The following is a 25743-nucleotide window of genomic DNA, read 5'->3' on the forward strand; positions in this document are numbered from 1 at the left end:
CATACTAACAGCAAGTGGTAAGACAAAAAAATTATGATTTTGATCGCGGTCCAAAAGCTTTTCTTTTGGAAGCGTTATTAGCAGTCTGGCATCAATGTAGTTTAATTTCCTTATGTGACTTTATAAATAGCGCTGTTTGTCAGACCAATTTTCTACTATAAGGTCATCATACCAACACTAATGTGCAAACTACTGTCTACTGGCAACGCACTCAAACAATTCTGCCGTCAGTTTAAATGTTATGAGCAATAATTTGCCATAAATGCGTGTAGTTTGCAAAAGGCTGAATGGCCGTAATGAAAAAGATCGTTGAAGACCGTTAAGGTATTGTACTTTATTGAAGAGATGCAGCAAACGTAAAGAAAAAACATAACACCAACATCTAAATAGGAGAGTCTAATTTATAAATAACTGTTTGAAGAAATCAATAATGAAAACAAAAGCACCTGTCGTTATACCAACATGGCATCTCGCATATTTAGGATAGGCCTGTATCATAATTATACACAGACCGACATAACTGCACAGTAAATAATTTGAAGCAGCACAATAAAAGTAAAAATTTTTATGTATAAGTTGGCAAACAATTTAATTTAACTCAAGCAAGAAAGCAAACTATACTGTTCTGGTTCAACTGTACACTGCAAAGCATTTTCGCAGAAATGGTCAAGATTCTTTTTCCTTGCCCTTTCCAAGCAAATTTTACGACAGACGCATACACATTTGTTTCACATTTTGATCAGTTTGCCAGGGTATACTTGTTACAATCAGCAGTTTCGCCTCTAGCAATGCCTGCATGTACACCATGCATGGGTCTGGTAGTCGTCCTCATTGCAACGTTTGCCTTGTTAGCCATAGCTAAGTTGAGAAGGACACGAGTTGCGTTGACAGAGTAGTTTACATCTTTTTCCATCTCGTCTGCAGAAGTGGAACTTCCTCGCATCTCGACGAGATGCGAGGAGAGCCAAGCCCCAGCTCGTTTTTGGTCGAATTCAGCTTCATTTCCCTCTTCGGAGGAATCGCATCCTTCGTTTCGACTTGGGCTCGGTCCTCTTTGTTCTATTTTCAAGAAACAAAAGTTGTTAATTATGACATTAGTTACATATATCACATACACAAACATTGTTTTCTGAAGAATTGCCATATTTTTATGCAGTATGGCAAGATATTATAGAAAACTAACATTATCAGACTACGCTATTTCAATTCCAAATTTACCATTCTCCTTAGGGAACACATGCGTCATGCATCACATCATTTCGATAATACATACCTTTTCTTTCAAAGTCGTTCGTATCACTCGCTTCTGCATTAATCGGAGATCCAAAGTCATCAGATGCGTCACCGTTGTCAAAGGTCGTTTTGGTAACAAATGGGTCTTCAACATTTCTAAATTCCAAAAAGATATGAAGAAATTTATTAACTAAAATAGTAATTAGCGTGGGAAAGAGGAAGCTACTAAAGGTTTAGTTGTTCTTGAAAGCCGACATTGTAATTATAGCTCAATAATGAAAAACTTCCGACCATTTGTATTGTTATCAGATTTTATAAGGATTTCGCAAATGTGAAACCAAACAATGAGCAATATAATGCTGACCTCAAACGCTTGCCACAAGGCTTGCGCAAATGTCGTTCCAAATTTGTCTGCTGACCGAATTGTCTTCCACACCTGTGGCAGATGTACGGCCTTTCCTGCGATATAAAAAATAACACTATTAGATAAAAGGTAATAATTTCCTTAAAAAAACTGAACATTTCCCCCCTAAAGTTAACCACACACCAGTTAATACTTTGATTGGATATACTTAGACATTTACGCACCTTTTTATGAATATTTCTGACGTGCCTCTGAAGGTTAGAAGAAATAGAAAAGCTTCTTTCGCAATATTTACAGCTGTACGGTTGTTCACCAGTATGAGTTCGAACGTGGCGGGTTAAATTGGCGCTTCGCGGAAAGAGTTTTCCGCAGAACTTGCATGTGTAACGTTCTTTTCCCAATCTAGCGGAAGTGTGGACTGGAGGTAAGCGCTGACAAGTAGAACCAGGAACATGCCGTAAGTTCATAGGGTTAGGATTCAAAACACTGGACCCAAAATGGGGAAATTTGTCTGGAAAGGGGGAAATTACGGATTCTGTTGAAGGCTTCCAACATTTCGATTGGAGAGCTCCGTTTTCCGTCGTGCTTCTTTGCCGAATTTCGTCACAATTCGTTTCTTTGAGCAAATGCATCACGCCAACACCGCTACAATTGTTATTTGTGTTGCCATAGTACTTTCCTGGCTTTTCGTCAGATAATTTCTTCATTTCTCCATCTTGGCTGCTGACGGATCTGTAAGAACTACGTGAAGATTCACTGAAGGCGGAGGTCGAGGAAAACATTTTATTCTGAAGAAATGGACCTGCTCCGTTAGGAACTTGCTGAGATAGCAGCTGCTGATTGGCATCCGCTATCAAACCCAAGTTTGATCGACAGTGAGCCAGCATGTTTAAATACAGCATTGCATTGTCCTGCCAGGAAGAATTCCTGGTGGTACGAAATTGAGGCAAAAACGGTGAAGGTGTAAGGTTCGAGGCTGCTGAGTCAACCCTGTGTTGGAACCAGTTTAACATTTTGTCATCATCGATGCCGTTTTCTTTTTCAGCAATAGACCCTTCAATTTTTTCATCATTGGCTTTCACTTGTTTATCCGGAGAACAACTCCCTGATGTTGTAAGGTCCAACGGCGTCGAAAGAGTGGACCTGGGCTTGTTCCAGTCGTTGTTGACTAGAAAAATGTCATTTTGGCTGTTAGCAAGGAAGTTAGGATACGTTTCATTCCCATACATGCCATTAGCATCGTTTTGCATTTTCTGTCCATGTAAGTAAGCGGCCGCCAAGGCAAGTGAGTACGGATGCATCATGTTGGGGCTGCTTGCAGGGTACGGTTGATATCCAAAAGACATAAAAGCGTTGGGATTTGTAAAAGGAGCAACAGCGTTTGGGTTCAGAAAAGGAAACTGAAGGTATGGTTTTGATTCTTCCGAAAGATGATTTTTGTGCTCTCGATTAGTCACAGATGGCGAGAGAAGCGGATTCCAGATGCGGTGTTTGCCGCCTCCTGAATCGACGCCGTCATTTGGACCGGTTGAGCTGTGTGAATCCATAGAAGTTCGGCGATGATGAGAGGAAGAGGCATCTGTTTCACATTCACTGCTCTGCTCTGGCGAGGCCCGATCAAAGACTTTGTTGTTGTCTTTAGGCAACGTTCTTATTTCTTCCTTTGATGTGTCATCGTTGGCAATAAGAATTGACGATGATTTCCTGATTTCAGAAGGTGTGGTGACATCACGTCGACAAAATTCAAAGCCAGCGGACTGATTGGAAGGTTTAGCTGGGCTGGCGGAAGCTATTGACGCATGAAGCCTCTCTAATTCCGACGAAGCTTCTGACTTGCCAAACAGAAAAGGGCTGTACTTGGCATAAACACCCATTACTTGATTATTTGATTTTATTGGACTGATGCTCGGCGACAGAAGTAAATTCATTGACTTGGTATCACCATGGACTTTACGCGATTGCCGTTGGGGTGTTTGGTAATTAACGGAAAAATTAACCTGCACACCAACATCGCATTCGAACGAGGCATTGGTTGGTGACACTTGAGAAGGAACACCGTGGAAGTTTGCAGAATTCGCCCTGAGTGTGTACGGAAACTGGGAACCGGGCCGGTCAGAAATGCCTGAAATGTTTTCGGTACTTGGGTTGCAACACTGGATTTGCGCATGCGCCATTACCGGTCTGGCACTCTTCAACCCAGAAAAGGAACTTTTCACTGACCCGGAAACAGCAGATCTTTGCGTTAGGTTTGCGGACAATGATTTGTACATTAATGGGTGACTGGCGAGACTGCCAAGAAAATTCATGGGATTTTGAGAATTGTTAAAACCAAAAGGATTAAGGGGATAAATGTGACGTAAACCGCTTGGTGAAGACACCGGGTGATTCCAAAGCCCGGGCTGTAACGAGCTCTGAATCAAAGATCCATTTCCTTGCAAGGGGCGGGGCAAAGACTCTGAAAAATCACGTCATAGTTTTTAGTAGCGATACTTGTTGGCAAAAATAATTCTTGTTCGCTTATATGTTGTGTATAAAAGAAACAATAAATTGTAAAGCAACTTACCTGGAAGGCCATTTTGTTGTGTCATGTCATCAGGTAACGTCATTGAAGCATGTAGTAAATCATTTTTCTCGTTCATGTCACCAATGGATGAAAGGCGATGAGCAGCAGCGGCATAAAGATTCATGGAAGCTCTAAAATTGTACGTTCATTAACAATGTAATTAGACAGCAAAACTTAGTATAGAAGCAATATCGCCTAAAAGAAAAAGTTACTCACCCATTAGGATAAAGAGATTTATTTTCGCAGAAGCGCCGATGCTTGTTCAATGAACTTGAATTTGGAAATAGCTGATTGCAATTTCTACATTTTATCTGTGTTCTACAATCAGCATGCATGCGCTTGTGGCGGCATAGATTGCTGAACTAAAGGAAAACAAACATTTATTAAAACTATACATCTCAATGAACATTTCCCATTTTCTGAAAAATTTATACACCGTTTTATGCTGGAATACCTGAGTGTAGGATTTGTGGCAAACTTCACAAGTAAACGGTTTGACGCTGCTGTGAATGTGCTGATGCTGTTTCAAACCGCTGGAAGTTGCAAAGGTCTTCCCGCATTCCGGACACGGATGTGCTCTTGCTCCTATATGTTGTTGCCGGATGTGACGTTGCAGGTTGCTAGGGTCAGTGAATGACTTTTCGCAATGTTCACAGTTGAATCTACAGAAAAAGCAAATTTCATTGTTTTAATTGTGTTTATCAGTTTATGTTAATATTTTGGATTCAATAAAGTTTTGCGTATTGTAGTCAGTACATTTTCCCGATATAATAACAACAACTTATTTCTTCAAAACAAATGCTCGCAGAATTTAATAAGTACTGTACTTTGGCAATATTAAAATAATCTTGTTCTTTATTATAATCAGGATAAATTTCTAAAGAAAAACTCACTGCTTTTCTTCTTGAGTGCTGCTTTCGTCATTACCCACTTCGCTTTCAAATCCGCCGTCTTCGCCGTCCATGTTTTCCGGCGACCTTTCAAAACCTGACTCGATGTTACTTCCGCTAAAAGATGATCGGTTTTCATTGACCCCATTGTACCAGGACAAAGCTGTGACAAAAGTTTAAAGGCTGTTTAAACAATTCTTTGTGAAAATATTAAGTTAGGGATTGGCATATGAATGTAATTAAGGAGTCAATTCAAAAATAAAAGAGACCTACATTATTTCTCAATACAGTAAAAAGGGTTAAGTTATCACGATTTTGATGACAATAATGATGATATAGGCAAAAAATAAAAAAGTTCATATACCTGCATGATGCTGTAATTTGTCGGGTTCGAATTGAGTTGAGAATAGTTGAGAAAGCTCCTCTCTCTTTCTGCAATTTTCCACATCTTCTGGGGAGACACACATCGAAGGATTGTTTTTGGAATAAAACTGAAAGTATTTCGGTGGTGAAATAAGAAATCGCATAAAAATTGGATTCTATACGTAAAAGCTCTGCCTTGTTTAAAATTTTACAAAGTTGAATACATTTTTGTCTGATGTACGAATTAATGAAAAAAGCTAAAATTACCTCTTCGTAACTCGGGTTCTTGCCAATATTCGGAGATTGATCATAGGATCTCATGCGATTGTCATATGGTGACTTATCTGAAGGATTATTCAGTTACATATGCTTTAATAATAAAAATAATAAAAGTTTAATGTGCTTTGTTAACTATCATTTACCTTCGATGATTTGAGTTTCATCAGTTAATACGACATGGGATGCATTGTCGGAATGATTGGATGCCTACAATTAAGAACAAGATGAGATTATATAATTAAGAATTTTGTTGCTCAAGGGTGTCAGACGAGCTTTGCAGCACCAAAAGGAAACGGAAAGGATCTTGTCTTAAAAACAAACACTTATAATAATTAACGCAAAAGATGCCTTATTTTTTATCCAACAACTTGCTAACGACAATAACTAAAATCACTAAGCTGCTTATACTCATAAACTCTCATGTATAAAGCAGTATGATTAGAATAAAAACATGAAATGCAATGATTAATAGACAAAATTTAAAACTGTAAATTAATTACTCACGTGAGGGGGTGATTGATTAGGGTAAGGAGAATATCGGACCCTGGATCTAACTCGATCCACCCACGCCCCATCATCACTTGCTTTCTCTTCAGTAATCATTGCAGTATGATTCTCGGCCTTCATAAGAAATGACGCACAAATGATATTTAAAATACCAATAAACGGTAAACTAACAACAGCTTTCCTAGCAAATGCTTTTTATGTATATGCCTAACTTTGCAAAACGTTAACGATAAAGCACGTATGGCAGTAAAATTGAAGTATTTTTCTTGAATACTGTCATTGTTTGTTGCAACTTGTAAACAAGTATTTTACTTAATAGTTGACCGTAACCATTGCTGGTAAATCGAATTGTAATAACAAAAAGGGTAATTTAAAGTTGTGTAAAATTTGAAAAAATTGCTCATTTAAAATTGCCTTATCAACGTTTTTGCAATATTGTGAGTAATATGTTTTTGTAACAACCTGCAAAAAATAAAAGCAAGCTTTCTTTGACAGCTTACACGAATGAAACCATTGTACACGTAATGGATTAACCATAAGTGGGTAGCCATTTTACCACAATTATACGGAGTTCAGCGAAGGGCGCGGCGACGCTTCAAAGCCGACCACATCGCCTGCGTAAAACCCGACATGTTTTGTTTTAACAAGTCTGCTGTAATTAAAATGTTAAATGATCTGCCATTTGTGAACAATATAATAACTAATAGTCAGATACGTTCAGGTGTAGTATTTCTCGTATTTTGATTTTGCATGTTTGTGTGTATCGTTAGCAACATATTGTAGAGCGACAATTCATGGAGCTTTCCCTATATACAGTATTTCTTCTATTTCAAACGATTTGCAATTAGTCTTAAGAACACCCGGATTTGGTTATATATTTTTATATTAATGCTTATCAACATTTTTCGTCTGTTGTTTTATTGCAAATAAGCGCTTATACTGCCATATTAAAGTTTTGGTTGAAAAGAATTTTGCGTTAAAGTCTTTAGATAAATCAATAAAAAGATACATTAAGATATGTATTGACAAGTTTTAAAAGCCTCCGTTTTGAGGAAATGTTCCTGACAGCAAGACGTCAAAAACGATTTATAAACGTCACGCCATGGTAAAAATTTAAACATTGATTGTACAACAACGTTTAAGTAAGGAAGCTATATTCTATAAAGGAAACAGTTAAATCAGGCGCAAATACGCTTTTTCCAAAACTCGCAATACACAACTTGTAAGCACAACGTTTCATATAAAATAGGTAAACTAACGTTTATCGTAAACGATAAATCAATCGTTTATATGATATATATCAGCACCATAGCGCACAACTCTAAAACGATAAACAACATTTATACTAATTTACGAACAAAACCATATCATAGCTAAAAACGTGAAATCAACACCTCTTACCTTTTCAATGGGGGAAAGGGTAAACTCCTTCGTTTGCTCCACGCAAAGTAATTCAGGCATTCGTGCTTCCTTGGATTGCGAGAAAAATTACAAATCTTCAGTGTTCCGTATCAGGTGTCATGCAGCAGTCGAAATATCTCGTGACTCAGGACTACACCTATGAAGTGAACACAATTCGATTGAGAGTGTTATAAGATTTGTCTTCATACGCGAGAGAAAAAAAGACGCGGCAGCAACCGGTTGGATTTTGCTTCGTTATCTTTTTTCTTCCGATCTTCTCTCGTCGCTCGTCGCTTGTCGCTTTTTTCTTTCTCGTTTGGTCTCTCTTACTGTTGGCGGTCGAAATGGCGTTATCAACTTCCACAATTTGTACCCAATATGTTACTTTGTGCACGCTGGACAATATTTAATATGACTAATGAGTAGGGAAATGCATTTCCTAATGTATGTTATACTGACAAGATATTTTTCACTGTCAACGCTGTAACAGCGGCACGCTTCCACTGCTAACATTCTATTCTAAAATGCTTTATATTTATCGTCAACCATAACAATTGTGCAACTGCATGCAAACTGGAAAAATCTTTTAGGGTAAGTCGGCCATAGTATGTTAGTATGAGTATATGTTGGACTGATTTATATTCACCAGAGAACATTAACAGTGACATACTGTAAATGGCTTTGGCTTATCAAGTGCGTCTTTCCCAACAATACTAAAAAAAACGTATTTTGAAGGACAATATATTGTAGCGTGCGCAGTTGCTGCAGTATCGTCTTCCAAAATAAATTGACGTTGCTGCCTAGCCACAGAAAAATACGGCGGTCGTTACAATATCAATTGTATTGGCGACCGTATGTCGCGTGGTACTATCAGTTCCATGATAAAATCCTTGGATTTCCAACTTGGCAATTTGTCAAAGTTTTCCTGATTTTCTTGTGCGAAAGGCATAAGCAAACTAAGGAAAAGGGATAAATAATTTTTCTTTGTTTTTATTTGATAAAAATCTGTTCATTTTCGGCGGTTATCTTGCGGGAAGACAAACCATGGAAGGCCGCTTGTCGTCACCTCCTATCTAGAGTCATGTAATCTCCTGTTTATTCGAGAGGGCTCGAAGATAGCTGAAGAATTTGCAAATGATAGGAAAAGGATCTCGGATTGGGCCGAAAAATAAAACTTTATCTTGTGTGTCATGGCCAGCAAGTATAAGAAATAGTAATTCTGCCCGAACAGCGCCTCGACAGACTTTTGAAATAGAGCAGAAGCAAAAAATGCCACACAGGAAGAGTGATGCTCTTAACTTGCTACATATTTGCAACAAAACATGCCTGGCAAGTCACTTTAAAACGCGTAATTACACATAGATATACGACGGATAGTTTTCAGTTTCAATGTCGAGCTTTGAAAAAGTCACGTACGGTAAATAAAAACACAGGTAAGCTTTGCACCACAAAAGAGCGTTTAGGTTGACCTCGGTGTCGCAGGATTTTTAAGGGCACTATCTCTGTCTAAAAGTTGTCGGTTTGGCCTTTTGAGTATCTTCACTACAAACTAATGATCTTACACCACAACGAACCCTGAAGTGAAATTTCAATACAACATCAAGAGGCTGTAACAAGACTTATACATGGCGAAGTTTAATATTTTGCTTTTGATCGCGTGAGCTTTTTAGCGTGAACGCTAAAACGCTCACTTAACCGGCAATGGGTCATCTGCTTAATGTTAGCAAGCATCTATTTCAATTAACAACTGTCTTGCAAACATTATGTGCGCAGCCGAAAAACTGAATTTGATGGGATGAATATTGATTCTCCAAGGAAGCGAGGTTATGAAGTATTATTTTATCGAACTTTGATGTTTCGCGTGCAGTTAATATTAATTGCGAAAGCATTTTGCAGCTGGCTAACATATCTGTTTTAACGGTTAAAACGGCCTCTAGTAATAATCTACAAACGGTTTGCATCATTCAGCGTTTAAATCAAAAAGCGAGAGTTTAACATTGGCGAATTGGGACATGTTAGCTTTGCTGGCCTCATTTCAAGATTAAAAAGTTAATCGAAGTACATCAATACAAAATCAGTTCATAGCGCATAACTGTGAAAACGTATGTTACCCGGCTTAAGGCATATCGAGTTTTTAATGAGAGGTCTATATTGCTATTTTGCTGTTCTCCGTTAGTCACTGAAGTTACCGAGCAAAGAGTTTACTTGATACAGTTTTGTCAGTCAGGGCGAATAAAGCCCAGAAACAGCTGTAAATTGCGACAAGAGCTTCGAAAAAGTGTTATCATTGCGTTCAGCGAATGTTTGTAAGTGCTAGAACTTCTTTACATCTAAAAGTGAGCAGGAGATTAACCTGTTGAACGGCACAGGTCAATCGTTCACGGTTTACTTATCAGAAATCCCCGACACTTATTTCAACATGCCCTGAGAGTAACTGGTGCATTTGAGCTATCATCAACCTTAATGAAAAGGTAACGGTCACGGACCAAGCCGGACGCGCGACAACAAACAACGAAAAGCGAAAAGGACAACTCAAAAAAGATGCCACGCCGCGCAAACTGATGAGAGGGTACAGCCTGCCCTTTGTTTGTTTTATCGCGATACAGATCCTGTTGTAGACGAGGTGTAGTCATCAATAAAATAAGCTAAGGCAAAGGGTTCTTTATATCATCAGATTGGCCAAAAAATGGAAATGTCGCTATCTTCCAAATCATTAAGGACGCGTTTAAAAAGGTACTAAAATAACAACATCTAATCTTCACCTGTTTAAATCCATCCGAAATAACGTTCTTCTCACGTTCCAAAAGCCAACGAAGAAAGCATTCATAACGACATTACATATCTAACGCTATCATCACTATATATGCTTGCTGGGAATTTTTCAAAGATTGAAATAAAAGAACAAGAAACGTTTTAATAAACAACAGAACGGAGATAAACTTTTCAAACATGACAAGAAATACATGTTAGCATCAGCCGCATACTGTATAAATGGGGTTAAGTCTTTTTGTTGGTCGAGTGTTTAGAGCAAATAAAAATCTGATTTACAAATCCGGGATTAGGGCCGGGTTACGGTTACTACCGAGATAGTGCGGTCAAGTCATTATCTGGCCACTTTTACCGGTATCGTTGGCCGACTTGGTGCTGACATCAGAGAAACAAAAATCACACTTCGGTAGTGTTTATCGACATGAAACGGGAGAAGTGGCAAAGAACTACTTGAAACATTTAATTTCGAATTCCGGTCAAAAAATTATCGGCATCATATCACAGTCCAACGTATAGCATATAAGTTATCGGACGATCGAAGCCGACTGGAAACGAAAGCTTGTTGTTGGGATTTCAATAGCACATGCTGGTAAGTGGATGCCGCTAGAATAATGTAATCGTTGAAATGCCTTGAGTGGTCCCGGTTGTTATTTCTGGCAAGATATTTCCCATCCCGTACTCGTCCTTATCATTATTACTTGCCTGTCGAACAAGACACCACGAACTGTAAGATCCGTTTGGGGAGACGACTCTTCATTGAGCCGAGCTCAACCGTTTTGCGGGACCTCAAAGGCAACGTACGTAAAAACAATACCCGATCATGCGCACTCGGTTTGCGTGAAAAAACAAACAACTGGCTACTAATCTTCTTCTAGTTAACAGAACCAACACAACAATTCGATTCAGAAGACAGATCTTTTGATAGTCGAGCGCTGGAGAACGTCTTGAGCACTCTGGGGATACTTCCAGTGACCGTGAGAAATTTTCAGCGCGTTGCTATAATCTCTGCGACATATTTCATACGTTTTTGGTAGCGCATGGTTGTTGTGGATTGTACGCATGTGTAGAAACCGCGCTCGTCTACAAAGAATTGCTGCACGCCCCCGCATTCACCGATTTTCTTAGTTAAACAAAAAGTAGTTTGTATAATTACATTGTAATTCAAATGTGAAAACCACTTTAGACATTACCGTAACGAACCTCGGATTTATGTTCAAATTAATACAAAACTCAATTGTGAAGTCAAAACGCAAAATTAGATTTAAAACTAACTACGATATCACCAAGAACGTCACAACTTAAACGTTTACAGATAAAGACTATAATGGGCTGAGAAACTATGTTGACAAACTCACACCAAATCAGCAAGACCATACACACGGGTTTTGATTATGTAGGTGGGACTTTTATCGTATTTTCCAGTGTTATTACTGGTCCAGGTGCTTCGTTAGGTAAGCGATCGGTGTGCCACGCCGGGAAACCGCTGGAACGTGTGAAAACTTTAAATTTTCATCGAGTGTTTCATCGTAACATTGACATCCGGGTTCTTTATTTCGGCCTAATTGGATTATATTTGTCAAATCTATCAATTAATAAAGTCGCTCTCAGGACATTAATTGGCTATTGCTAATATAGGTTGAACGTTTGCAGGGTCATAAGGATTGCGTTCACACAATCACCCAAAACATATTTCATCATGTTCATGGTGATCAGGCAATAACACTGGTCAAAGAGAGCGGTAGCTTTTAGTTCTATCATAATTGTCTATATTTACACAGCTTTTCTGATTTGTATCTATCGTCGCTAAATTCATCTACTGTCCGACACATCACGTGCCGCCCCTTTCCAGGACATGTCTTGTCTATTGGACACGGAGATCACACTTGCACACTTAGCAACGTTTGGACACACAAAACAATGCCGTACATGATTTGGAAAAGCGTATAAAAAGTTTTTCTAAAAACGATGTCTCACCCAGTACGCCTTATGAATAGATTAACTTTGCAAATTTGAATCCTGTTATGGCCATATTGCTATATAGTGTTTGGGCAGCGGATTAAATCATTTTGATTTGCTCTTAATGAAATGAGAGTCGTCGTCACAGGATTAACCACTACTTGTTCACATAAAAATTTAATGGCTAAAATTGTAACTATCGCCAAAATAAAATTATAATTTTATAGAAAGCTATGTTGAAAAAAGTTAACGTACAAATTGTTTTATATATAACTATACAGAACGTAGTTTATTTGTAGCCATATATCCAATACTCTATATAAATCATTCCAGCGCAATCCAGAATCTGAATTTTTCGTGTTATGTCATACCTGGTGTAGGTCCCACAGCTGCAAATACGCCCGTTTTAACACAAAATCTCTACGAGTCTACGTCCTGTAGCGCTGATGAATCTAAAATTACGTCACGAAAATGATGTGCGAAGCGCTAGTTATTCCGACCAAAAAATGCGGTCAAAACCAGCAAGAGTTTGAAGCACAATGGGTTCGTTAAGGTTTCTACATTTAAAATCATATAAAAAATAATCCAGCCTCCTGCTGGTCGGTGTAATCCCGCGTTGCGCCTTATATGTAGAAACTTCGGCCTTTGCTGTCTCATGTATCATTCGATAATAATTGACCGTTTGACATTAGCCGGGTGCATCCTTTAGGAAATTCTTCTTCTCAGGTCAGGTGCTGTTTCCTAATCTCCCATCTGTGAGCAATCTTTCAAGACTTAATTGTCCCGTGCTCCCATATTCTAAGTCATAAATTGCCTTGAAACAAGCGCATCTGCAAGCGCGTGTGTACACTAATGAGCAGTGACCGGTGATTTCCAAATCGAGATTTCAGTATGAACATAAACGTTTCTGTAAATACGCTATCAGTACAAAGTATAAAATCGACCAATCAAACGAAAAACCTTACGGGAATTTCATTTTAGGGAATTGAGCTCCTAGTTTGAATGAAAGGAGCAACACTCAAACAATATACAAAAGCAGGCCATAGCAGCACTTCCAAGAATCAGCGAAAGTGTGCGTTGCTGTGAGTTGCGCAATTATTGGAACAATTCGATCCATTGCTTAAGACTTTCTGATTGGACGCCTTAACTTACAGCGCGTGCTGAGGCAAAGACCTCGCAAGGCGGTCGTAACAGCGGGCGCCCTAATACTAATAACTAGTGATTAATACGGTGAGAAAATTAATAAACTGAAACATGTCATTTTATATCCTTTAAAACTTTCAAACTCTACAGAGGTTGTGATTAACCAACACTAAAAACAACGACTACCAAACGTTTTGGTAATTAAGATTCGCATTGAATTTGGAAGGTGACTTAAGTACTGGACTTTGTTTTGTTCATTTCCAGCGCTGTAAACAAGCTGTTGCCAAGCGCTGGTTAAGATCATTATTTATGTGAGCCTCAATTGGATGCAGGAGACGAGGTTTCCTCCTGCGTCGACGTTTTGTAAAATCCTCGTTTGACGAGCGTTTAAGACCTTTCAAAATACAGGAGATGTAATATAATGCTGCCACAGACTTAATTAAGCCCACAAGCTCAAAAACGAATACATACAAAGGCAAAACACGTGCAGTTTGAAACTGTGGAACGTTCAGGAGGAATAACATCCGTGGATGTTGCATAGTTAAATTTGCCTCGTACCGACGTACGTCCATAAGACCTCGGTCACGTGACCTATTCAAGAAAGCGCGCCGTCTCAACCGTTGCTTGCGCATAGCGTCCATTTTGTCGTGTTGCAAATTTAACATTGAAATACAATAAGGGAGCAAAGTTGTTTTTGAAAATCGAGTTTTATTTTAAAGAACAAAAAATGTTAGATTTAGAGAACTAAATAATACCTTTTGATGAAAAACTTTAATATTCGGAAAAGAGTACAGTATGTGTAGACCAAAATCGTTGCTGAAAATGCGTTGGAGACACAATCATTTTTATCGCAACATATAAATCGTATCAGATTTAAACTAAACCACGCTGGAGGTTAAACTTAAACAAATAAAGACATTAAATCATTGCACAAATCAAACATATAAACCTATTTTAAGTAAATTTAAAGCTACGAGTTTCATTAATTTCTGGAGGCCCAATATTTGTGTATTATTTACGCATCTCACATTAAGTCAATAGACCCACTCATGCATATTAACATATGCCGCTCCTACTTTTTGCACTTGCTTCATTAATATGTTTGTTTTAGAGAGAGCTGCAAGCCCATCCGATTAGCCGCGTTTTAAAGTGTAATTCCATTCGAGCCCAATAGCAAACAACGTACCATTGGTCTCATTTCTGCTAATCCCCTGTGTCGGCGAGTTCGTATCGACACGCGTTACAAAAACGTCTCAATGACAGCTCAATAACAGTAACTTTTTTGAAAGGTATCATTAAATTTTGTTAATATATAGAAACCGATTTTTGGACAAATTTGTGCAATATTTGAGGAATTCAACAAAGTTTTTTTAATCAGGGTATAGACATTTACGGAAAAAGGTTATCGGCACTTAATATAATATATTTATTTATTACGACGGTGTGTATGTATCAGTAATAAATAAGCTAACTATTTTCATTATGACAGGAAAAAAATGCGATATGCGACCGTGGGATTTTGTTCGCACATGAAAACATCGATTAAATTTTATCACATGTATCAAAAAAACGTCCTTAGTAAATTTAATATCAGTTTCGGCGAAATCCGATTGCTGGCTTGTTGTGAACGCAAAGGGTAGAAGGACGGTATGATTACCGAGCTCTGTTTTGAGAATTTTTATCACTTTCGCTTGCCAGTGGTGCCAGCGATAGTTGATTCTCATAATAACACAGACAAGGAAACAAGACATAGGCTGAGAACAGTGTTCCAAACGCTGAAATAAAAATTGACTTGTGATGGATTCAAAGTAAACAATGCAAAAAGTTTAACATTGGAAAATTTTATTGTTATGTAACAGAGCCTTATTATTTTTTCTTAAAAGCATGGTTTTTGTTTAATCGGCAGAAAGCAACTTAAACGAAAGAAAATTAAATTCCTTATCAAAGAATACGAAACATGACTATTCAAAACATTTCCTGACTAGGCGCTATTTTAACATTTGCGTAATGATATTTAAAAACTTGTCATTTGCAAATACGATATTAGTTTGTATGGAAAAATTTAAACCAAAACCACAAAGACAGCATAAATTATACATGACACATTCTACAGAAAAGACGTCATCAGATGTTATGCCAAAAGCTTCTCGGTGTTTTTCCATTGAAATGGGAGGTTTAAAAATCTTTCGCAGACTTGAAGTTATGTGACGGCAGATTGCGAGACTGAAAATGGCCGTCTTAACGGGGCGTGTTTTCGGCGATAATCCAGTCACTTAACGTAATAAATCGGCAGAATAAGGACAAACCTAGTGGTTAAGTTGAATCCCGTGATAGAAATTAAATTCGTAAAGCACACAATACCAAATATGCGTATTAAAACACGCTGTAATCGGCTTTAAGTTGATTAATTAGCAACGCACAAAACTCTGCATTTGTCTTAGTTGATTAGACAAAGTGGGTATCGTTAGCGACAAAGAATTTGATCTCAATGTTTGACTAACCGAACATCATAATCCAAAACCCAATCGCAACTGAATAATGGGAATTAGGTAATCGTGGTAATGGTTTTGATATCACTCTCCTAACAAGTGCAACAGCGACTTGCGTGGAAGTACGTATATTAAAACGAAAACGACCAGATTTCACAAACTGTAGCCGTCATCCAAAATTTTTGAAAAATTTGACTAAAGCTGTGATACAAAAGCTGCTTTAAGAAAAGAAATAGTTGCTGTGTGGTTGAAACTTATTGGTATGTTCGCGGGAATTGTTAAGGTTTTTTCGTCACAAGATATTTTGTGCCGTAAAGTAGGCAATATAGTACAGGAATAAATTCTTATATAGTTTTAATCTATTGAAAAGAAGACACAAAAGCACTTGAAGCGAAACACCCCAGTGCGAGTAAACACTCAAAAGTTTCCGGTTAATTTGTGTGAAGAGGGGGCCCACCATTGTTTTTAAATGAATCCCGTTTAACTGACATCGGCAAGAGAGGCGAGAAAGTGGCCACGACAATGGAGTATCTTTTCCTTGCTTTCCGCCCCTCAACGATGTAGCAAAATCGACGCAGCGTAAACTGACAACCAGTGAAGTGTTCTGAGCCTTCGTAAAGATGAGCAGCAGGCAATTAAGGGGGACGATGCCGCCACTCCAAGCGCGAGCGACGACCTAGTGGGTCAGTATGAATCGATCGACGCATACTTCGATGGCCGAGAGAGACTCCAAGAGATCGACAAGCATTTCCAATCGGTCTGCACATTCTTTTTTGTTTTATTTTTTATTTTTTGTTATTAAATAACTGTTATTTCCACGTTAATAACATTGGAATTCACCTTCGATACGAAAAACCATTCACGATGTTGATCATTATTTTGGATAAGCGTTTTAAGCTCAAGACCTGTTGTACGGAAGCAACAACCCTAAATTAGTAACTTCAGCCTTCAGCAAGGAAGTCGTTTAGACTTGACAATGAAGCTGTTTAAACACATTGCGGTCAGCACATTGTCGTCGATAAGATACTTATTTTACTCAAACGGTAGCTCTCGACAACTGTAAGTAGAAAAGGTCGCGACACATAAGCCTCTAAAACACAAGAGGGTTTACTATCTCGCCCAAAGCTTATCTTTGTTACACTAAACTACTAAAGGACTGGGACATGGCGTTGTCGGGTTAATACCTTCGCTATGTCATATAATCATACTCAGTGCTAACATTGAATGAGTCGCACTCAAGTATCACGGCTATTATTTGCGTGGCATGTCGATCTTGTACTGAGTTTTCAAGACCTGTTTTGAAGAATATGAAAATAGTCACGAACCTGTTAATGGGAGATCGGCCGTTTTAGTCCATCACCCTCATAATATCATCTCAGGGCCATCTGCGTTCTCATCAAGCACTTAACACGTGAACGTGATATTTTCTCATTTTTCTACTTTTTTAATCAAATAACCACTCAGACGTAATGTTTCCAAACAAAGCTTTCTGAAGAAAGCGTTCACTTGATCGCGCGAAACAACATATTTGTCAAATTTAAGGTGCTTGTCCGTGACATTTATAGCCCTGTACAGGTCAAACAAAATGGTACGTTATCTGCTTGAATATACTTATGGTCAAGATTCAGCTTTAAAGAGAAGGTCTGGATGACGTCATGGGTACAGTAGCAACTTGAAGGCATGTCAGCCGGCAAAAACTACATCACTTGTATAATTTCGTATTACAAAATTAAAAATTTTAGTTTGACACAAGAAAAGGAGTTTTTATTTTCATACTCTCATATAGCACGTTTACGGTTTTCTGAGAAGTGAGTATGATATGGCTAACGACTTAGCTCTGAGTAACCCCATTCATATCTTTAAGAGACACCGCAAGTTTGTAAATAATAAAAGCAAAATGATGACCAAGTTTTGTCGACAGCTGGAAGTTATCTATCAGGAGGTGATATAAAGGATCACTTTCCCACGCTAATTTGTGTCATAAAAAGTAAAAATAATCTGACAGGCCAGCATATAAGCAATAATCACCAAAACAGACAACACCATTGGATGTTTTTATAGGAACGCCGGAAAAAGCCAAATTTCCCCAGCAGGCTTAAAAGCTCAATCAAAACAAAGAAAAACACAGGTGAAGAAGTTCTGTTAACAGCACTGAGGCAAAGAGTGTTATGTTTTCTTTAAAAAAATAAAATTAATCGTATAGTTAATAAACTGATGGCAATCGGCAGACTATGTACCAAAACGTGTGTTAGGATTCCATGAAACAAAAACGGTAACTGGCCGAGCTTCTATAGTTTCAATAAAGATATGTGAATGGAAAGTTCACCTTATGTTTATACACAGCTTGGGATAAAAATGTTGTCGAGTGACGTAAAACTTCAAAATGTACAAGCAGAGACAAGGCACTTTCCCACACGAAAGGACATTTACTGTAGACATTTTGCAGTGTCTTGAGTAAAAAGCTAACATTTGAAGCAGGTAGGTTGTTCTTATAATAAAGCAATTCGGAAGACGGTTGCACGCAACCGCACAAACTGACATTGTCAGACCTAAAAATTCCCGGTAGTGTTCTCTCGCTATTATTAACTTTGCAAAGACGTAATTTTAATCGAGCTAGCTTTATGCTGGTTGATTTTGAAAATCCTTGGATATAAGATTCTTTCGCATCTTTGTTCGGACACTAGATTGGGAGAAAGATTGAAACCACAAACGAGAACCTAACAAGATTTCCCAAAATTAGCTTTTTAACCGCAAAGGGCAATTACAAAAAGCGGAAATGGTTATTATCCTAATATGAAGTCCTGGGTTCCAAGAGCACCTAATCGGGGTAATCCATTCACTTGGATAAACTTTACAAATGTCAGCCTGTTCGGCACTGAAGTCAGCGCCATTTTGCCATATATTTAGGGCGATCAATCAGAGATTACTTCCATAAGCAAACCCTTCTCCGTCTCTCTGACGTAAGGACACCGTTTGCTGGTAGAATTTTGCACGCAACCCACCTACAATTCCCACGAGAGGAAGTGGCGCACAAGATGCCACGGCTCAAACAAAGCCGGCCGCAAGTCACCGCAAAACCGGGCGTCAGTCGTTTTGACACCGTTCGACTTATTTTCTTTCAAGAGAAACATCTCCGTGTTAGATTAAACTACCTGCGGCTGTCGCTTTTGTCTCCCCGCGGTTCGTGCTCGTTTCTCTTTGACAGCCAGCAGTCGCAAGTTGGGTAATTGCGGAAACTATCACTGCCGCATTTACGCACGGGATGTCCGATCAGAGGCGCTCATTTGGCATCCGGAAATGGCGCTATCAAGCACTTCGCTGACGCACCTACCGTGGAAGAGCACCGACGACCATCACATTCTGACACCCTCATACTGACTCATTCGCGGTGATGGTGTCATTGCAATACTGTGATGTTTTGTCGCGTTACACAACCTATTTGCTTTCAAACCATAAACAAGGTTGTTTAAAGACAACCAAGTAATGAAAAACGCACATTCTGCAAAAAATTGTGCGCACGCGAAGACTACTCGACGCCGGTACTACAAGTATGCGCAGTATGGCATAACTGCTGGAAAACAAAACCGATTAAGTCATGCTCCAAGTCTGACGTAATGTCTAAAGCAAGAGGAGAAAGATGTTGATGTCATAATAGTTTGTGCAGTCTCAAAGCAGCGAGCGTGACACTTAACTATGATTATATCAGAAAATATAATTCAACGACATTATATACATACATTACATTATTATACATTACATACATATGAACAAAATATAAAAATTTATAATAATATATAAAGAAATTTAATATAAAAAGTAAAACATTTCCTTAGAAGTAGTGTTATATTCATTATTTTACGGACGTCCTTATCTTGTCCATAGCTTTTTAACAAACCCCTACGCATGGAGTATACGTAAAGATTTTGTGAAGATGTTGTTATAGCAAGTGGCGGCTTTACATCGCTTTTATATATTTTTGTTATGAATTTCCAAGATTGACAGAAGGATTGCCCGAAAATCATTTTAGAAAAAAGCAAAAAAAACCTATGCAAGAAACCCGGAGCATGCACTTTTCACCCTCTCAAATGCCATTACCACGAATAGTGGCAAAATCTTGGCAATTATTCAGCATTTTTTATCATAAAAAGCATCCAGTAATACGGCACCTGGGTGCTGCTCGAGGCTTTCGTGATAATCACAGCAAATAAAGGAAATATTGGCAAACTATTCAGGAAATTAATTGAACCAAACTATTGTTCACACCCAAACTTACAGCAGAAAATTCTGCAATGAAGGTTTAATCAATCTCTTTAAGGGAGTTCGATTGCCGATCTTTACTTTACCTGCTGGGTGCGAAAAGTCGTTGTATTTTCACTTACATTCCGCATATTGTATGTAGCCTATATATGGTTGGTCGTGCTAATGGGAATTACGAACCCTGTATATATGCAAGAGCGATCATGGTGACCATGGCAACCAGAAGTAACCGAACAGCGCTATGGTGCCAGCTGGTAAATATTTGTATCGCAAATGCAACGACGGTATAGGACATTATATCTTATTCTTGTAGAAAGTAACTGCTTTATACTATTGTAATGGTCTGGGCATCCAGTAATTTTCCATCACGTTTTTAAGCTTAATTTGGGCTTAAGTGTAAACAGGTGAAAAGATGGTTCTGAATAGAATAGAACTTATCCAAAAATCCGAACAAAAGTCATCGTCTGTCACTTTTAATTCTTTCCCAATAGGCGTGTGGATTCATGCGACTGTATAAATAAATAATAGGATATTTTACCCTTTTTTCGACCCGCGCCTCGTTGTGTGGAAAATCAGAACAAAAGAATTGAACAATCACCTTTTTAATCGGGCACCGGAACATAATGCAAAACGGTAGTTTGCGGTTATCGAGGGAGGAGCCAACACCAACCAGCATGCTGTCTGTCTTGTGAAAGGATGCAGAAGCTGATCCAATTAGGCGATCTAGCCCGAGCTATTCATGCAAAGTCACAATGACCATTTGGCAACACTCCTTCTTGAAGTTTGGGCGCGAGATATCAAATATTGCGAACTTATTAAGAACTACCTGGACCTGATGTTTGTGAAAGTGATGTATGTATAATAGACAGGACAAAACCGAACTAGGTTTAAAAGATCATCATGATTGTAGCTTAGTGTGATTCGTTTTTTATCTGCTTTTATGTACAAACTGAACAGAATATTATTTATAATATTTTTTTACTATTTTCTATCAAATAACAAATTTTTAAGTGATTACAAAATAAATAACTGAATTAAAATTCATCAAAGTTATGTGTTAACTTATACCGCACCGGGGTGCTACATAGAAAAAAAGTCAAGCAAAAAATTCAACAAAAATAACATCCACCCGGCCCCAATGTCATTTGAAGTTGGCGGAACGACTTTTAATTAATAAAATTAATCGCTCATTGATGTGGTGGAGTGCAAACCCATGTTGTCAGAGAAACGTACTCTCACACAAAAGATAGATAAATCACCCTTTGTTGGGGAGAACGACTTTAATACTTTCAAGTCTGAAAAGAAAACCCTTGTTTATTCGTTCTTTTATCACTTCTCTGCGCATCCTACCCCACTCCACTTCAGAGTGTTTGCATTCGTGGATGTCTTATACACCTTATTTATGCCGATTATATTTTGCCCGTCACGATTAAATATCTCAGGCTAAATTGTATAATCCAGGAAATGTTTGCGGTCTTGTCAAAGCCCTGACAGCGGACCGATGAATAGGGTCAGAAAACGGCGCGATCGGTCTGTGCTGACAGAACGTGATCCAACGAGTTTGAGTTATGACACAGTCACAAATTTACTCTATCGAGGTTTCAAAAGACTCGTAAGGGATGAACTTGGTTCTTTGACAGGGATTACAAAAGGTTTAACGCTTCCCGGTAGCCAATTGCAAACAGAGCTGTGTACATACGGTATACGCATCCCCAGCTGGGTATGTTGAACGCAATCCGATCTTACGCTTGTTAAGGGAAGAGTATGTCCCCGTTGTGGAAGAACAAACAACGACTATTGATACAGATAACGCAAAGCTGGGACCTTCTATTGGACAAAGCGAATTTAACTAGGCGTGGATCTCGGCCCACAATTGCATTGGTGACTTAAGGGTTTAGACCTGTCAAAGTCACGTTTACCGAGTGGGTTTTTATCTGATAGATGCCAAAGCGTGACGTTTAATGAACTCGTTATGTTCGAATCTATTCATCAGACAAGCTCTAGTCTTTACCAGGATCCACCATTGTAGAAATTAAAATGAAATATCAGGAATCTATCAACGCCACGCCCCTAATCAAACGTGTGAGATCTCAAAGAATTGGGACCGATAAACATTATAACATAATAGATGAAAATTTTCGGCAAATCTCCTTTTCAAATATAGAAGATGCTGTTCAAACACCTCACAATAAGTACGAGAAACGGAACGCGTGAAATTAAAACACGACAAATGTAAGAAAACTCTGCGACTAAGTTTAGCAGGCAGTGTCATGCAAAATGGCGCGAAAATGTTCCTTTTGTTTACGCAAGTTTTATCTTGCGGTGCTGGCACGTACCTGACAATACACGCACGTATCATCTCCGTCGCGTGACCACTCCTGTCGGAGCAGCGTGCAAATATGCATGGGTGCAATGGAAATATACCGGTAATGTACTTAAATGCGGACCCAAAAGGTGGGTATTGGCTTCCGCTAGAGTCAATACTGTGTTCAATCAAAACAGCGGATCCACGCGGAGTGACAATTAAGAAGCGGGTTATATTTATGCCGCAGAAACGATTAGACCCAGGTGTTCATATTGAGACTTGTGCTTCCGTGCGAGTGGCGCAGCGCCACTGCATTTGACAAGCCAAGCTCTCTATTTCCAAATCTTTCCAAGCTGCTTGCTCCATGCACTCTCTACCTTTTGGTAACCTTCAGCAAGACAACGAGCATTTGAAAGCGTTATAATATTTCCGATCGGGAAAATTCGCGGTCATTAGCCAATGCTCTGCAGTAACATTGGCAATTTGCTTAGGTGGCAGACATCGCGTCTGACTATAGGTTAAGTTGACATTTTTGCAAGAGCTCTTGAAAAGGTTAGTATTTTGCCGGGAACGCTATACCTGGCTCACGCTAAACACGGTGTGATAGTTGATGGACGTTTGAAAATTTTGTAATTGGAAATTTATAGTCGTGAAAATGAACCTGCAAAAATTGGACAAACATTTTCTGGCGAACGTCATTTTGCACTTAATTGTAAAATCAGAGCATAACATACCAAATGGTCGTTGTACAAGAACATGGGCGATTGAATTTTAATTTGTTTTCAAAATAAAGAACACGTCTAAACTTGAAAATTCAACCGATTTTTGATTTAAGCAGGTTAATATTTCCAAAAAAAATGTGGTGCAAGTTGTATCTTTGTCATGGAATATTTTTCACGCCTGTTTCACAAGCACTGCATTTTAATGTTGTATCACCCAATTTGTAAAGCACTAGTTTATGGTGTAAGCTGTTTATGACTATTTAGAGTTTGTTTTTGTTTTACGTCAACCGCTGCTTTCTCATACGCTGTATCAATTTTATTATCGCCATTAAACGGTTATCGACTGACCTCCAGTTTTACGCGATTGACCGTAAATTCGAGAAACGAACCTGGTAGAGTTCCATTTAACGACCACAGGCAGACAGTCGAAAATAAGTGCTACATCTTTTTTAACAAATCGACATTAATTATCTGGTTTCCAATCTATTAAAATAAAAAAAAATTTTCAAAAATGAAACTAGTTTTATTGATAAAAATATCAAGCACGTAATGCACCAAGTCTTTGTTGGATACCGGGAATATTGCGAGTGAAACTTGACATACGTTGAAAGTTGCTTTGGGCGCAAACAAAACTCTTAAATTACTGATGATGACACAGCTAACACGAGACAATAGGGGGATAGTATGTTCTTATAAAGATTTAAACGAAACCTTTTTAACTATCTGTATTAGGTTACCGAGCGTAATTAGCGTCGGATGATCCAATATACCGGTACTCGTCCGTCATGTTTTGTCTACCGGTAGAATGACAGCGATTATTTTTTAATTCCTTCTTCTGTCCCAGTTTGTTTTCTTTTGCGTTTTGAGATCATATTATGCCTGAGTTTTTGTGTCTTAACCGGTTTGTACCAAACGGCCATCTACACGTAAAACGATATTTTATGGCAATAAAACTATTTTGAGTTTTTGTTCCGCGGGATTAAAAATATGCAAACAGGTCACAAGCTTCACAACAAGTCATCCCTGACGGATGTTTTACAAAAGGGTCGGACATCTTCGCATCTGTCCCAGACAAAACAAAGTAAAACTTCAAAGGGAAATAATACAAAAACAAGACCAAAAGTCAAAGTGGCACGCCCTACAAGTCTATCTCCAGAGATACAACTTTGTAAAGACATTTCCGTTAAAGGCATCAAGTTACCTAATAACACAAACTTACATTTTAGCAAATCATACCCATTTACAGCCGACAAGAAGATATAACGACAATTATGAGGAGAGTACTTGACCTGATTAATTGATGAATGGCTGAAATTCCCCGATTTTCTCAAGATCACTTGTGTTTATATCATATCAATATTTTCCTGATGATTTGTCAAGAGGTCAAACGAAATGCTGAATTAGGTACTCTACGCACTACGCAGTGTATGGCACGTAAGCGCCATTTGAATTAATCTTCTGCGGTCGCTATCGTTGTGACAAAGCGGCACAAATTACTTCAATAACGCCAGTCGTGCATTTCCGCAGACGTAATCATTGGCATGACATCTTGAACGATGACGCAAAATTTGATTCGCATTGCACTGAAGTTGACCATGACCACTTCGTGATGACAAACACGTACTAACAAGGTGCATGTCAAGATAGCGGTAAAATTGCATGAAATATTGGGCTTTCATTACCCGCGACATTTTTTCTACTGGCAAAGCTATTCACATAATTTCCAATGCTTGACGACAAGTATCGCAAGGAGAAAAGGAAAGTGAAAAATTCGCTTAATATACTACGGTTGGCTCTATGTCTTCACTTGAAGTTAAAGCGAGCAAAGAGCTTTTGTATAATTAATTTCAACGACATTTAAAGTCGAGAGATGGTAATTTCAAATTCACATACCTGATATTGTCTTCTCGCTTTAAACTTATTCCAAATATCAACTTTATTACTCTTCCCAAAGAATATTTCCCATCTTTGTCTAACTTCACAATCACAAACCTTTTCATATGTCAACGAGTAAAGTGATCTCGGGCTTTTCCCATTCACCGTCAACTACTACCTCGACGAAGACAAAAGCGACATAGGTCAATCACCAGAGATATAGGGTTTAGAGTGATCGAAGGGCACCAAAATGCGCTTACCTCGACGTTTTTGCTGTCTAACTGCCCACCGGTCAAGCAGGTAAGGTAAATAGGTAATTGCTACAATCAGGTTGATTTGGATCAAATGAAAGTTAATCTTTACTTGTCATGACATGTAATTAATGATGTTTCAAGAAAAAAATCCACAAAGAGTTAGATGCAATGTTTTACAAAGACAAACACAACAAGCTGAAAAACATTCAAGTTGTCTTTTGTAATCACTTAGAGAATGGTAAACAGGTTTTCGTAAGTCGGCAGCTTATGAAATTTGTAGCATTGGTAACTGCCAATTCAGTCTTTTTTCAGCACTGCGCTCTCAAATCGATCAACGACCGTGGATGTCTTATTTGAGTAGCCTATGTGTTGA

The 25743-nt window shown here is 38.5% G+C and overlaps 1 protein-coding gene across 3 annotated transcripts; it reads right to left on the bottom strand.

Annotated features, from left to right (window-relative positions):
- Window positions 1–306: 306 nt before the first annotated feature.
- Window positions 307–25569, bottom strand: LOC143459796 (uncharacterized). Of its 3 annotated transcripts, XM_076957074.1 has the most exons (15): window positions 25377–25569; window positions 25135–25290; window positions 7601–7757; window positions 6197–6313; window positions 5836–5899; window positions 5681–5757; window positions 5415–5541; window positions 5054–5213; window positions 4615–4822; window positions 4377–4522; window positions 4161–4291; window positions 1822–4052; window positions 1598–1692; window positions 1274–1389; window positions 307–1059 (listed from the first exon to the last, which is right to left on the bottom strand). In XM_076957074.1, the coding sequence occupies exons 3-15, from the start codon at window positions 7658–7660 to the stop codon at window positions 740–742; spliced, it is 3852 nt and encodes a 1283-aa protein (XP_076813189.1). In that variant the 5' UTR covers window positions 7661–7757; window positions 25135–25290; window positions 25377–25569; the 3' UTR covers window positions 307–739. The 3 variants fall into 3 exon arrangements, with proteins under 3 accessions (XP_076813189.1, XP_076813188.1, XP_076813190.1); XM_076957073.1 differs by having other exon boundaries at window positions 25135–25569; XM_076957075.1 differs by lacking the exons at window positions 25135–25290; window positions 25377–25569 and adding an exon at window positions 7838–10330.
- Window positions 25570–25743: the final 174 nt, after the last annotated feature.

The sequence above is a fragment of the Clavelina lepadiformis genome, chromosome 5 (assembly GCF_947623445.1).
Source record: "Clavelina lepadiformis chromosome 5, kaClaLepa1.1, whole genome shotgun sequence".
NCBI lineage: Eukaryota > Metazoa > Chordata > Ascidiacea > Aplousobranchia > Clavelinidae > Clavelina > Clavelina lepadiformis.